The 14,943-nt window shown below is 50.0% G+C and overlaps 1 protein-coding gene across 1 annotated transcript in view; it reads left to right on the top strand.

The window, feature by feature from the left end:
* LOC140661401 (uncharacterized) overlaps positions 1-14,943 on the top strand; it is a 99,374-nt gene that overhangs the window by 24,047 nt on the left and 60,384 nt on the right. Inside the window, exons 2-3 of the mRNA XM_072883471.1 lie at positions 12,587-12,734; positions 13,500-13,658. Coding sequence (XP_072739572.1) covers positions 12,587-12,734; positions 13,500-13,658 — 307 coding nt within the window. The remainder of the gene's footprint in view (positions 1-12,586; positions 12,735-13,499; positions 13,659-14,943) is intronic.

Here is a 14,943-nt window from a genome sequence, read left to right as displayed (position 1 = left end):
AAGTGAAGGAAGCAGAAATAGATCCCTGCAAAGCGCTGTGCACTTCACTTGCCTGCAGTGGAAAACTTTCCCTTTAATTAAGTGTGCTGGTACTAATTTCAGTTTGGGTATTAGTCATATGCTGAGTAACAGGAGCTGGTAGAGACACTTGCAAGGCATGGTGGCAAAGCTCAGCTCAGGCAGGTCCAGCTCCCACAGCCTGGGGCTCATGGGAGCAGCGTCTGTCTGTCCCTTCTCCCTCAGCCTGGGACCCTTGCTACTTTGCAGAGAATGCCAATATCTCCAAAGTGATTAATTGCAGCATGAAGTGGCTGTATTTTAGCTAGGATAAACCACGTGCTGACCTGTAGCCATTCTTTTCAAGGGGAAGATTGGCCTTGCTGAATGAAGGCATGGCTAGGAAAGTTTTCCGGAATTAGGATGGGTTTGGACAGAGGTAAGAGGTTTGACAGACACTTGTGCAATAGGGAGTCTCCTGCATTAGACCCCAAGTTTTTCAGAAAAACAGGCAGGAGTTGCCTTTCCCTGCCAGCAGTCAGGACCTTGAGTCTCCAACAAGCTCCTATGAAGCATCCCTGGTCCCTTCGTTGCCAGGCAGGCGGCTGGAGGAGCCTGGCAGGCAGCAGACCGTGCCCAGGAGCCCGGACACGGCTGGGGCCCTGGCTCTCTGCCCGCCGTGCTTGGCACAGCATGGGAGCATGTCCCTGGCAGCCTTCTGTCCAGCCCCGTGTCCCCTGCGTGTCCCCTGGCTTTTGCCCTCAAGCTCTCTTCCCTCAGTGCCAACTTCTCTCCAAAGCCAGGCCCGCAGGATGGGCAGCGCTGGTGTGCATCCAGCTTTGTGGATGTAACCGTCATGTTTGCCCTGTGCTTTTGGGACCATTGATTACTCCAGGGTGATGGTTTCAAGGTTTTCTCTGCGGATTGGCGTGCTGGAAACACAGCTTTAAACGTGAAAGCAAATGTCCTCCTCCTGCCCTATGAGGGGTTTCTGGCTGGGACACGATCTACCATCATGAGCGCTGCAGCCTTATGTTCACCACAAAGATGCTTGTTGCAAAGTCTCTGCAGTTTGCAACCCTTGTCACCCCTGAGTTTGTGAATTCATACAAGTCAAAACAGATTTGAGTGTGAGTTTGCCAGCTCCGTGCATGTGTATGCACGTGACGGGGCTGGAGGGCCATCAGCAGCCAGCTGCCTGGGACTGCACGGCACGAGGCCGGGGGCACGGCAAATTCTGGGTACGATCTTTGCCCACCCTCCAGCTCCTCTTGCAGGGATGCGATAACAAGGTATTTCCTAGGCGAGCGAGGTGGGAGTGACCTGAGCCAGACCTTTACAGTTGCATTATACGATTTCTCCCTGAGTGAAGTCATCAGCTCTTATCAAGCTTGGAAAATTAAGATGACTCCCTCGCCTTCCCCCAGCCAATTAGTCTTCTGGGCCACTGCAGGGAGGCTGATAAAGCACATTTGTCATGAATACACTGAGACCCAGTGGAAGAAGAGGGTAGTGATTGCCAGGGCTTGATGTTAGGAGCAGAGCAGGCAGCTCTGCAAAGGACCTGCAATTACACGAAAGGTGAAAGCTTTGGAAAGATGCTCTCTGGGTATCTCTGGCTTATATGGAGGTTGCCCTTCTGCCTACACCTTCAGCTCTTCAGCTCTGCCGAAGACGCCCGCCCCTTGGGTCTGCCGGCAGCAGAGTTTGAGAGGTGAAAATCAGCCAGGTTAGGGAAAACTCACTCTGATGTTTTTGTCTGCAATGAAGAAAATAGCGATCAGTTTTGTCAATGCAAGGACTGAATTGTAGGGCTGCTGGGGTTAAAAGCTGCAGCATTTATTGCTTTAGCTGGGGTGTAAGAGATCCCTGCTTGGTACATGAGGGCTCGAGGGAGCAGGGAGGATGGGCACAGGAGAAGACAGGCAAGAGCTTCCAGGGCAAGCTAATTCTCTGATCCTTCCCTTCGGCTAGGATATGCACATGTACATCCTGCTTATCTCAACACACGTATCCTCACGGTGCCTCCCAACAATAACTCTGCTTCATTTCTCCACTTGTACAAAAGGAAAATCGATTTACCCATGATCATGTGGAAATGGAAATGAAAACCTGGGCAACATGCTGAATCATCAGGGTGAGCCACTACATAGGTAGACTTGCTTGAGCAGAACAGGTTATGAAGCAGCATCTGTTTGGATATATTGTGTTCAGTTGCCATTTTTCCTGGGCATCTCAGTCAGCAAGGACACGTGTATACAGCTGGGAACAGCACATGCCTGCTCCCACATGGATGGTGTGCGGATGCTCATCGGCACCGTCTGCACAGGTTTAAGTTAACGTGAGACTCCTTTTGATGCCAGCTGGGCAGATTTGCTGTTGCTCTCTCCAGTTGTGACCACTACCAGAAATGAAGCTGCGCTTGCAGGTGCCGTTGTCTGACCCGACGGGGCGACTCCGGTGTTTGAACTTAAGGTCCCCTAGGTCTGAAAACACAAAGGACCTTTCACTGCTTTACTGCTGCTACTTTCCTGCAGATTTTTGATACTTTGATTATAGCTTGGAAAACAGGAGTCACAGAGATCCTGAGCCAACGTGCACTTTTTTGCGGTGTGACAGATGGCTGCTGGCACACGATCAGACTCCTTCTGGTTGCCTTGCACCGGTGACTAACATCTGGGCGTATCACCTTAGATCTGGCTTGCCTTGCATATCCCCAATGATATCAGGTTTAAGCTTCAGTTTTTCAGCCTTGGATGACGTTACACATACAGGTTAAAATCACTGTTAGACTCAACCAAATGAACCAATTCATCACTAGTGGAAGGAGCAGGAGCAGGGGAGTTTGGATGAAGGGTTTGGTTTTGGGGTACACCAAGCTCTTGCTGAAATGAGAGGAATTCCCAGGATGGGCTCCCTGGACATATTTATTTTTATTTTCTCAGGCTGTAATCTCTCCCAGATGTGTATGTCTGCAGCAGAAGATAATACTAACCCGACCGTTTCCCTTGTTACTCAAGACACTTTCAACATTGTTGAAATAATAGCTCAAGCTGAACCTCTGCCAGACTTTAGAATAACTCGTCTAAGACAATGGGAGGTTAAGCTGGAGAAACGTTTGTGAAGATCAACTTGTAACGGAGAAGAAGGGGACCGAGGTATTTCAAAAGTAGATATTTCCCATCAAACTGCTGCTTCATTCCAAAACTGAAATTGCATTTCCTTTTGTAAGAAATCTTTCTGCCTTACTCACCTCTGCCTCTTCATTTCAGTATTGTAGCTTCTGGTGTATATTTTGCTGATCTCCCTGCCATTTGGTGAAGAAAGGAGAATTAGGAGCTAAACCAAACCCTTCCACCCCCTTCCCTTCCTACCGTTGCTTGGAGAGCATAGCCTGCAAAGGGGCTGCTTGTGTGCTGCCATGCTACAGCTAGCTTTCCTACCCCCACAATGTGTTGCTGAGATTTTAAAAATGCATCCCATTTTGCTTTAGGAGGAGTTTAAGACTTCACAAAACATCGTGAAAGCTCAAAAGGGAGAGAAAGTAAGTGATGTGTGCCCAGGGATCTCTTGGGCAGCCCAGCCAGCTGAGCAGAAGTATCCTCCAAGGCTCCCCAGGACAAGAGAGACTTGAGCTCAAGTCTCTGCCAACGGCTGCTAACACGGACACTGCCTTTGGCTCAGCAAATCCTTATGCTGCAGGGAGCTGGGAGGAAGCAGCAGGAAAGACTCACTCTGTTCCTGCCCTTTTCCTCTCCTCTCCTGCAAGCATCTGCTGTCGGAGCCAGGGATGGGGGCTGGAGGGACCTCCTTGTAGTCCTGACCTTGAAGTCTGTCAAATCCAGACAAGCCTTGGCCGTGGGAGCTTGGGGGTGTGTGTGCATGCTCTCCATCAGCAGGAGAAGATGCTGAAAATCAGGGGTACAAACTCTGGCTGTGCTGTGGGCTGTCCTGCCTGGTGCTGGCCATTCTACCCAGAGGAGGTTTTCACAATCATCCCTTCATTGCTTTTCTCCAGTGGCTTTGTGCGTATTTATGCGTGTGTCTCCCAACCCTGTCAAACAAAACAACAGAGGGGGAGGCTCTTGGAAAGCTCGTGCTGGAATCAAGCCCCTGGAGTGTGATAGTTTGCAGAATTTGCTATTAATTTACTTTGACAATGGAGCAACTAAAAGAAGCTTATTTACTAGCAACAGTGAGGGCCAATGTTTTTGGGACTTGTCCCCACTCAGTGTCACACAAGTTTTACTAGTATGTTTTTTAGTTGTTTTTTAAATTAATCCCACAGAATCCTCTGTATAGGCATTGTAGACCGATTCAAATCTGGTTTATGCTGATTCACTGTAATTCAGTAATTAAGTTTAATTGCTATGAGGCAGACTTGAACAGATTGAGGAGTGGCAGTGCAGGGATTTGCACAGGTTTAAATGAAATCCATTTAAAAATACCCCTCTAGCTAAACCTATAAAGCCCTGAATATAGATAAACTGTCAGTTTCACAGTGTTTGGCTTGAGTAAAGCGAGGGTTTGAGCTCAACCCAATAGCATTTGTTGTCAGTGCTCCGGCAGGGGACAGGGCATGCATGCACAGAGCAGAGAAAGGAGGAACTGGGGAGCATATGTGGAGAACGGGATAGGAGACACACCAGGGTGTGCGTGTGGCCTGGGGGGTGAGGGGTGTGCAAGGCTGGGGTGAAGTGTAGCACCCCAGAGCATTTTCCTAGAGACCAGGAGCTTTGGGTTGAGGTTAACTATTTTGATTGCTCAGGAAGGAGATGGTTGAGGAGCTCTGCGGGATCTCTCAGTACATGTCTTGGGAAGGTTAGAAGCAGCTTCTTTTTTGTTTTCTTATTAAAAAAAACAAAACCAAACCAACTCAAGTGAGGCCACCAAATCCTGCAGAGCAGCTAGCTGTTGTGAGCCTTCCTCCCAGCCCTTCCCAGCACCCGCTTCAAAAGGTTCTTCAGACTCTAGCTTCTCAGCTGTCAGGATATTGATTTGCTCCATGTTTGCAAAGCCTTTCCCTGTCCCCACGAAGGCAGGAAACATACTCCTTCAGTTAATGGGATGAGATTTTCATGCTGTCTCATGGCTTGGGCAGTCGGGATTTGCAGAGAGAAGACCCAATGAGGATGGTGAAGCTGAAGGCTGAAATGCCTGCCTAGCCCACTTCCCCACTCCTGTGGCCACTCTGGTTTCATTGTCCCCATTGAGGGTTTAGCAACTCTTACCCTGCTCCCATTGCTCTTCTCCCAAAAGCTCTTTTGCAGGCTCTCTTCTTCTTCTGCCGCTTGGCCTACTTTTTCTTGTAGCCAGTGTATCCTTATTCGGGGTCATCCTCAACTTCCAGCAGCCCTTCCTCCTCCCCAGGCTTTGCCCCCAAAAGCCCCATCCCCATCCCGGCAGAGCCCCCCATGCTGGGCCCATACAAAGGAGCGGCAGCACGCCTGCAGATATGTGTAATGAGCTGGAAAAGAAGCCTGTGCTCCAATTTTTCCTGTCTAAACAATGTGTATGGCTAGCTCTTTCTTCTGAAAAGGTTTCGCTTCCCTGAAATTTTCTGTCCTCTCTGTGGGTGGGTGGTTGCATTCACTCTTCCACTAATAGGTACAACGTTCTCCATGGGAAATGAGCTTTTTCTTTTTCTTCCTGCTTTGGCTCTGTCCCCTTCAACTTGCAGCCACTGGGTCAAAACCAAATTATCTCTGCTCTCCAGAGCAGGGAGGCGAAGGTTGAAATCCTGTTGCATAACCCTCTGAATGTGGGTCCGTCACTGCAAGCTGTGTGCGCTTTGGCTTAAACCTTGTCTCGTGTGGCTTGTAGAGTTGCCCTTAAAAAGAAATTATTAGGTGACAAGGGAAATGGGAACAGTAGGAAACAAATGTGGTGCAGGAGGTGACACGGATGGCTGCCATGGACATTATTTACGTTACAAGCAATGCTAGGGTAGAAAGAGAAGCAGGAAGAGCTCCTGGAGGGTTGATGTCCTGCAAACACAACACTACCGAAGTGTCCTTGACCTTGTCCACCCAATGTGGCAGAGTCATCAGGCAAGCCCAAACAAATATGAAGCTGCCATCTTGGGTCCCCTTGGTCCAGAGGAGGTCAGGCACAACCTCCAAGCCTGAGAACATCTTTCAAGAGGCAAAGGGTGGAGGAGTGTGAGCTGTCAAGAGGGGAGTGGAGGAGCATCGGTGTTTTGGGAGGGCTGTCTTGTTTTGAATGCTTGGCTACAGACCATGCCTGTGCTAATGTGGTGGTGTCAGTGGTGTGAGATGCCAGGAAACCCTTGCCCCGGTATAAAGTCCTCTTTTCCATCACTTAATGCAAAAAGCCTTTATTATTAAATTCTAGCTGTCATCTACAAGCCTCTCTAATTCAGAGTTTGAAGTGCATGGCCTGTGATCCTAAGCAGACTTCTGGCAGGACATGTTCATAAGGCACTCAGAGGGAGAAAAGACCCACTAGGTCATATGCTCCGTTCCCCAGCCAGCAAGCACCAGGGCTGTCCTCTGGGGTTGTCCCTAGGGCTTGTCCAGCCCAGTTATTTCAGGTCCCAACCAGTGGTGCCGCATCCAAGGGAAGTGACTCAATCTGACAGACCCTGTTACAAGTTCTCCCAGGGCTCCAGTTATGTTTTATGATGTTTAAAATCATTCCCTTTTCCTTCATTTCCGTCCTTCGGGGAGAACGTAAAGCTGAGTACAAGATTCACATGTGCATACAAGCCAGAGGAAAGCACGGATGGTCGCTTTTCTGTATCTGCAGCCTGGGGTGCCCCCCCCAAGGAACACCTTCCTCTGGGATGCAGCCCCAGGGATGGGATGGGATGGGATGGGATGGGATGGGATGGGGTGGTGGAGGACCACTACTGAACCCTATCTGGTCCCTGAGAGCACAAATGGGCCTTAATGGCCCTGACCAGCCTCACCTGGGACCTCCGCCCATGCCCTCATCCCTGGAACCCTGTTTAAGCTCAGCCCTGTACCCTCAGTCCTCTCCTGAGCTCTGGTGTAGGGTGCTTGCCTCCAGTCCTGCCTCTGGCTTTGCCTCCTGAGTGGATTGTGGACCTATGCTGGGTGTAGCTTGTCTCCTGGTAGGACCCCTTGTATGTTTATCTCATCCCATCTTTGTCCTGGTCTCTTGGATGGACTTTGCACCCACACTGTAGCCTTGTTTCCAGACCAGCTTCTGCCCACATCTCCCTTTGCACTTGACTGTGCTCCATGGGGGACCCTGGACCTGGTTCATGGCTAGCCTGGCCTGGGGCTGCCTATGGACCCTCTTACCAGGGGCTGGCTCTGGCTGTTGTGTTCGCCACCCTTGGGACTGTGCCCGTTAGCAAGGTATTGCCCGCACTGGGGTCACCCAGCTTCTGGCTTGCCAGCCCCTGGGGAGCAGCTGGCCCTCAATGCTCCCTGCCGCCTTCCCTCTCCGCTACCTGGGCCAGGCTGGTGGGTGCCTGTACACCAGGGGTGTTCTCAATTGGCCTAGCAGGGTAACCAAAATCCCTCTCTGCAAGGTTCCCTGTCTGCCTACCCTACTCCTCAAAGGATAGATTTACCTTTGAGGTTGTCCTCTGAGTCCCCAGTCTGACCAGGGCATTGTCCGTGTTTCCTGTTTCTCCTCTTGTTCCTTGGGAATTTTAACTCTGTGTAGGGCCAAAAGGCTGATGAGGGCAGGAAAACCCTCTATGGAAAATATGGAGCTTATGGTCTGATGCAGGTACATTGACAAAGTCCCCAACACCAAACGGTGCAGGGGCACATGCAGACCCTTCTGCCTTCATTTCTTCTTTCTCCTAAATATGCTGGTGCTTTTTGTGTGCTCAATATTTGAGCTGGAATTTGTTTATAACTTCTCAGAGTGGTGGGGTAAAGTCTTTAATCCCTCTTTCCGTGTGTTTTTCTAAGCGACTTCATTTTGAAAAAGGGATGCATAAATATTTTTATTTACTGTTTAACTTTTTTACAAAGGAAACAAACAAGAAGTCATAGTTTTTTAAATAACCATCTCTTAAAGTGCACCAGCGTGCTCATACCAAGGCAGTGGAGGTAATGATAGTCCAGGGCACACTGCTGATAATTGGAGAATGCATCTTCTCTTGCTGAGCTTTGCAAGGCTCTGCTGGTTTTCTCCTCTAGCCCGAGCTTTGGATTGCTGGGACATCTGCACTAAAACACAAGGTCAGTCCGGCTGTTTCTCTTGGTATGGTTTCTGGGCTCTTGGAGGCAGAGACCTCCTGACACAACACCAAGCACTGCAATGGGTTCATGGGGTGTGATTCAACAGCTTGATGCTGTATCTCTAATAGCTATTTATAGGTGTCCCCCTTTGCACTGACTGCTGTGCTCCCCATCCTTGGAAGCATTTCTCCCAAAACATGCTTGGCACCCTGGTGACTGCTGGTTAACTTCAGCTTGGGGTTAACTTCAGCCTGGGATGCCGCGTTCTTGGCTCCGGCTCCACTGGCCGGTGTTTGTCTTGCTGAGGTTGGCCTGTGCACAAGTCTCCCTGGCACTGGGCTGCCTGGGAAGATTCCTGCGCTGCTTTAGGAGCCCAGAGGCAAGTTGAATTTGGCAGCAGTTGTTGAACTCCAGGAATCTCCTTTCCAGCATAGAAATAGCCCTTCTGCAGGCTTTTGGTTTGAGGTTGAATAGCAAAGATTTTGATTTGGCATGCTGAATGTGCACCATGGGCAGTCTTGCCTGGCTTTTCTGCAGGTGGGCAAGGAAGAACCCAAGTCTAGAGCTCGATGCAAACATAGCTGGACTGTGAGCACAGCTTGGTGTGATCCCTGCCTCTGGGGTCCTGGGCAGCATTGCCTCCAGGGTGAAGGTTGCTCAGCAGTGGTAGAAAGAGCATTTGTGAGCAGAGCTGCTCACTGATGGCCACTGGAAGGAGATGGGGAAGCCTGGCTGTGAAGCAAGGCAGTGGGGTGAATGCCTGTGGGGATAAGGCACCTGAGCCCTAGGAAAGCTGAGAGCTCATGAGAAAACATGATTATTTTTTTTTGTAAAGGAATCCTAGAATTACCATATCAGATGTACAGTCTGTCCCATCCCTGACTCTGGCTGCTGCAGTGACTGCACTCACTGCATCCTCAGCATCCACCTGCCTGGGATTAATCTGCTCCCAGAAAGGCTGTGACCCTGATCTCTGATAGCTGGTGACTCAGACCCTGCAGCTGAGAATTGCTTCCACAGATAACCTGTGTCCTTGAGAAGCAGTGCATCTGCTCCCAGAGGTTAAGGCAAAGAGAGAAAATAAACCTGCTTTGAAATTTAAAGTAAATCCGTGACATTCTTGTAACAAGCAGAAACCCAGCAGTGTCAGGATGGGGAGTTGACCCTTGGTTAATCCTGGGGAGAAGTTGCAAGCAAAAGCTTTGGTGTCAAGGCTGGTTGAGCGCTAAATCCAGTGTCATAAACGACCTCGCTGTGCATCAGCTTCTGCCCTGGGATGAGAGAGCGGTGCCATGAGCCGCAGCTACCGCAGCAGGACGCTCCTCAAAGTGTCTGTAGTAAATTGATCCCATCTGATGCTTTGCTGGCTCATGCAGCATGGGCTTCTGCTGCATGTGTTTCTGAGGCCCCACTGGCTTATCCCAATGGTGCAGAAACTAGCCAGATGAGGCTAAAATAAATACATGGAAAGCTGCTTTTGGAGAACAGGGAGGGGGAAGAAAAAGCAGTGCCTGTGGAAGAGCTGCAGTCTGGAGCTGGTAAAGCAGGAGAAGGGCATCTGCCTTCCAGCTTCCCCAGCTCTGTGTGAGGGCTGATGTCCGAGAGGCATGTCATTTATTTCAACATTTCTGTTTTGGCTTAATGGGGGGTGGGGGGTCAGGGAGAGGAGAGTGGTGTTTGCAGTGGCTGATCTGCCCAAGGTGTAACTGTGCAGCCCATTGCCAGGGTTTAAATGCTGACCCTCTCTGGGGATCGAAATGACCTGTTGTCCTTGTGTGTCTCCAGTTTGGCATAGTCCTCTGAACTGCCTGCATCGTGCGAGGGGCCGTGGGGCGCCTGTGCTTGGCTCTTGCTCTGCTGCTCCCTGTGTGCGTCCAAACATGTAGAGAGGTGTTCATAGGGATGGGAACATGACTAAATCCTTCCTGTGATGTTCAGGCTCTGATGGCTGCCATGGGAGAGTCTGCAGTGCTGCATAGCTCCTCTGTTAGAGCTGGGGTTGCTCCTGGCCCTGGGCATACGGTGGGATCAGCCCTTCTCTCCTTGGCTGGTGAGTGCAATGCGTGCTGGTGCTCCGTGCTGCGGGCAGCTGCCCCTCGGCTACCCCAGGCTGTGAGTCCTACCTGTCCCCTTGCCTGGGTCGTAAGAGATATCTTTAATTTCACTTCTAATTCTGATTTTCTTTTATGCCAAATTCTTCTCTTGGTGTTGGTGAGGGGTCCAGAGGTAAACACCAGCTCTGGCTGTTTAAACCTGCTGGTGTAGCCCTGCCCCTGTGATAGGTCTCCAGCTACCTCCAGTTCCCAGGACACAGGGAGAAGAGTCTCTGCTACTTTATTTAGGAAAGCACCAAGCACATGCTTAACTTTAACCCTACATGCACATGTTGTCATGGACCATGGTTTTAACTTTCAGCACACGCTCAAGTTGTGTTGAGGCCATACCCTGCCCAGGAAAACTTCCATGTCAGCATGTTATTTCTAGTACTAGGTCCCCAGCTGCTGCTTGTGTAGGAATGCCCTTCACCTGATAGGATCCACTGAATTCACACTTGTCTGCCTGTAATCACCAGCAAAGCTGATCAATGATGAGGGCTTCATCCCCTGGAGATGGAGCATGCAGGTCTTGGCATGTTCATTGGTGTCAGCAGCTGGGAAATTGCCTCCCAAGACTGCTTGGGAATGAGAAGGGACAAACATCACTGATATTTTTTCACCTCTGACGGCTGTGTTTGGTCCCAGATTAATTCCCCATGCTGTGCATGTGCATCACTTGTAACACTGATAAACTGCCAGCTTGGCACTGTTTCAGGGTTTACAACCACCGAAGTCTCCAGGGCTCAGCCCTGCACCCTCTCTGCATTGGTACCATTTTTGCAATGTTCCTGCTGCCAAAGGCTGTTGCACTCTCATGCTGCTGAGCTGAGAGTGGCCTGGGAATGTGTTGATGCTGTGACCATGTGGGGAGCTGGAGAAATACCCGATGAAATCCCAAATCACCACAAATGGCTGTGTCTCCTGCAGGACCGCATTCCCTCTCTTCCTTCCCAGCACGGGGCTCTTTCCCTTACAAAATATTTTGAGGAGATGGTGGCTATGTTAGTGTCTGAAGTGGATCAAAGCAGCTTTCTGCTCAACTGACTTGTTATTTTCTGGAGCAGCAGATCTATACAGTGTGTATATCTCCTATAAGGCTGCAGCATGCCTGAGGCTGTTCATTTGCCCTCAAATAAATCTCGCACCTCATTGACAATGGGAATTAGAGTGAATACAGAGGCTGGATGCTTCCCAAGTGATGGCAGATGCTAGGGCAGATGGTACTGGCAGGATTCCTGTTGATAAGTCATCAAGTGAGATTGTCGAGGCCCTCCCAGTAAAGGGGCTGTGATTCTGGAGTGATCCAGACCTGCAAGGCTGGGCCCATGGGGTGCCTCCCTGGTCCATCCCTCATCCCCACCCCTTGCAGGTGGCAGGGTTATTGCCACGCTGCCCAGCAGTGTAAAGGGATGACAAGAAAGGAGAGACCTGGTTGTAGATATCTCAGAGGTAGAAACAGTGTGTCTGGGTAGAGCCAGATGTCTGCAATTTTTTTGCTAATGGAGGGGAACAAGAAACCTTGTGACTTTAAACAAATTTTTGTTCAGGTATTTCTGTAGTTGAATGATTCTTTAGTTAAAGAATGAACGTGGAAAGGGAATGTCTCTGTTCACCATAGGAGTAAAAAGCTCCTCATGAGACTGAAGTGATGGTGCTGCCAAATAGCCCAAACCAGGGGCTCTCACCTAATTCAAACCATCTTGCATGTTCACAGCATAGTTCTGAAAGTGGGACTTTCACTTGCTGGGAAAGGGTTATTGCATGATGCACGGCTCCTGCTGAAGCTCCTGACCTTGTCATAGTGATGAACCCTGCTTTGGGCAGAGGGGAGTGCCCCGTGGTCTGGTCAGGACATCTGCTTCAGCAAGGGACACAGTAACTTCATCCTGCTCCTTGGTTCAGTTCTTAATGAAATTGGGCAAACTTTAACAAGGAAGCTTGGGAAAGGACTGAGCAAGATTTTCTCTACCCAGCTGATCCAGGACTTGTGTTTTAGGACATTTGTGTCCCAGGCTCTGCTTTCCAGTCCTGAGCATCCCAACTATATGGTCATAAAAGTACCACCATTGCTTAGGTAGAAATGACCCTTCATGTCTTTGGGACACTGGCCTCGAAACACGTATTCTGTTTCAGAAATATCACCTGGCTGCTTCTGAGCTTATCTGAATGTTTGTTTTGGTCTGAGTTTGCTGAATTTGTGAATTATTTTCATTTCCCAAATTGCATTCTCTTCTTCCTGGGGTTTTTGTCTGTTATCTAATGGGAAGAATGAAGAGAGCAGAACTCCTTTCTTCTCCCCCAATGCAGATGAAGTGAACTTGCTGGACAAAATTACTTCCTATGCGCAGGACCTCAGCAATATTTCCTTCAGCTATGATGGAGCCAACTGCAGCATCCTGGAGATCGGGCAGTACGCTACCCTCAACATCCCTACGAGGGAGGCATTTGGGGACAGGTGGGCTGCCTTCAGGGGATGGGGTTGGGGTGGTGGTGCTCAAAATCATCTCATGCATGCTTGTTTGTTTGAGGGGTTACTTTAAGATCCCATTCCATAACGACACGAAGATAACGCATCCACTCTGTGCTCTTATGAACTCAGTGATTCTTCCCTTTCTTCCGTCTCTTGGTCGCGTGCAGGGAAGACATGTTGGCATGGTGCTTGACTGACCATTTCCAGGAATGTGTTTTCTTGGTGTTCCCACCAGAAAGACCTCTCTGCTCCAGCACAGAACTGAAGATAGCAAGAGAGACAGCCCAGCCATATCCATCAGCATTGCTTGGTGGCAAGGCACTGGTCTGTGGAGGCATAGACCAGGTTGGACCTCTGCCTTGATACAGGGCTGTAGCTTGCTGTGGACAAGGACTCTGGACATGGTGAGAGAAGGCAGCATTGAAGAGCTGCTTGGAACAGGGTTACCATCCTGCCCAGCAGTGGGCAGGGCAGGATTCCCATGGAAAATCATGCACAGCCACATAAGCATGTGCTGAGATTGCAGCTGCCAGGGATGCATTAAGGTTATATGGGCAATGCTAATTTTGGCGTGGCTGCTCCTTTCTGAGTACCTGACCTGACAACCCGAATGACTGTTTGCTCTTGGCTTTTTATTTTTTGTCCTCACTGAGTCCATTTGTACTGTGACTTTTTTTTTTGTCCTAAGAGGGAAGTTCGTGGTGATTCAGCAGCTGCTGCAGGATGCCATGTGTTGCTTCTTTCTGCTAGGTTTGCAGATGAGCTGAGTGTGCTGATGAAGCTCAGGTACTCGCTGAAGGAGGACACCAGCCTAGTGACCATCCTTAGCCATCGGAGCCACGTGCTCTTCCAGATCAGGGTTAGCCCATACTCCTTGGTCTTCATCACCACAAGAAGGAGACACTATGAGTAAGTTCCAGCTCAGGTGCTTTTTTCTGACTTTTCAAGCCTCCTTTTCTACTCCCGAAGCCACTTTCCCACTACAGGCTTTGAGCAGTGCTTCTCTGACTCCACCTCAGCTGAATCAAGGTTGTGTCCCCCTGCCTGTCCCCACCTGGGTGATGGTCCCTCAGACCTGGTGGTGTGACTGCACAGGTAGTCACTGCCTAACTCCACTCTGTCAAAATTATGCAGATCTGGAAAACAAAGCAAAGAACAAAAAGGTTCAAATACCCAGGCTGGTTTGGGAGGCTGTGCTGGGGGTGGCTCCTTGAGAAATCCCTCTGGCAGAGGGAGTGGGGATGAGTGTTTTGGGAGCCTTGGCTCTGTCTGCCTCCAGCCCAAGCAGCACATCTAACCAGCCAGCACTGGGTCCAGCATACAAAGGGGGACTTGCAGGAAGGCAGGGCCCTGCATGAAGCCTTGTATTACATACCTGGACTATGTCCTGGACCTGCTGGGTGATGTCTTGTAGCCCAGCGCTGGCCCTCAGGCTCCCCGCCTGTGAAGCTAGGTAACAACCCTGATCTCCTTTGCAAAGAGCTTAGAGACTTGTCAAATGATAAAACCTGTTTTAAGAGCTGGGTGTGGTGATTTCTGGTCTTGAGGTGTATGGCACCTCCCTTCCACTAAAGAAACCCTCAGGGCTTTCTTTGGAGAGGGGTGTTCCTGAAGCCCCCAGCCTGCCTGGCTTGGCTATAATCTGCAGCAGGTCTTGCTGCTTGCTGCTGTCAGAGTATCTGCAGCAGCAGCTGGAGTTGTATTCCCACCAGCAGCTCCCTGCGAGCACGTCCTGGTGGTCAGCTGTGATTTGCCTCATGTCTGTGGGTGATGATGTGGGTGGTAGCAGAGTCACGTCTGCTGATAGCCTTGGATGTGTTGCAGTGAAATCAAGGGTGGGTGGAGAGAAACATCAACTCATGCTGACACAAACTCTGAAATGAGGACAGCCGTTCCCTCAGCTAGACCTGAGTGTCCCCATGCTGATGGGCGCATCTGCCTGCTTGGTTGGTGTCAGACGCGCAGATGTTCCTGTTCCTTCTGGATCATCCCTGCTTTGCTAGTGCCAAAGAAGGGTGGCATTTCTGGCTGACCAATAGCACTGACGTCCACAGTAGAGGATGCCCTGGGCCAGCTTTGCCTTTATCATTGCTTTGGCAGCCTACAGTTTGCCCTACAGAAAGACTAGGGATAAATCAAGCAGGGAGAGACACAAATACCAATAATTTCCCAGGCACATCAACTGGTTGTAGAT

The sequence above is a fragment of the Ciconia boyciana genome, chromosome 18 (genome assembly GCF_034638445.1).
Source record: "Ciconia boyciana chromosome 18, ASM3463844v1, whole genome shotgun sequence".
Classification (NCBI taxonomy): Eukaryota; Metazoa; Chordata; class Aves; order Ciconiiformes; family Ciconiidae; genus Ciconia; species Ciconia boyciana.
The sequence above is the reverse complement of the archived record's forward strand: the minus strand, read 5'-3'. Positions and strand labels throughout refer to the sequence as shown.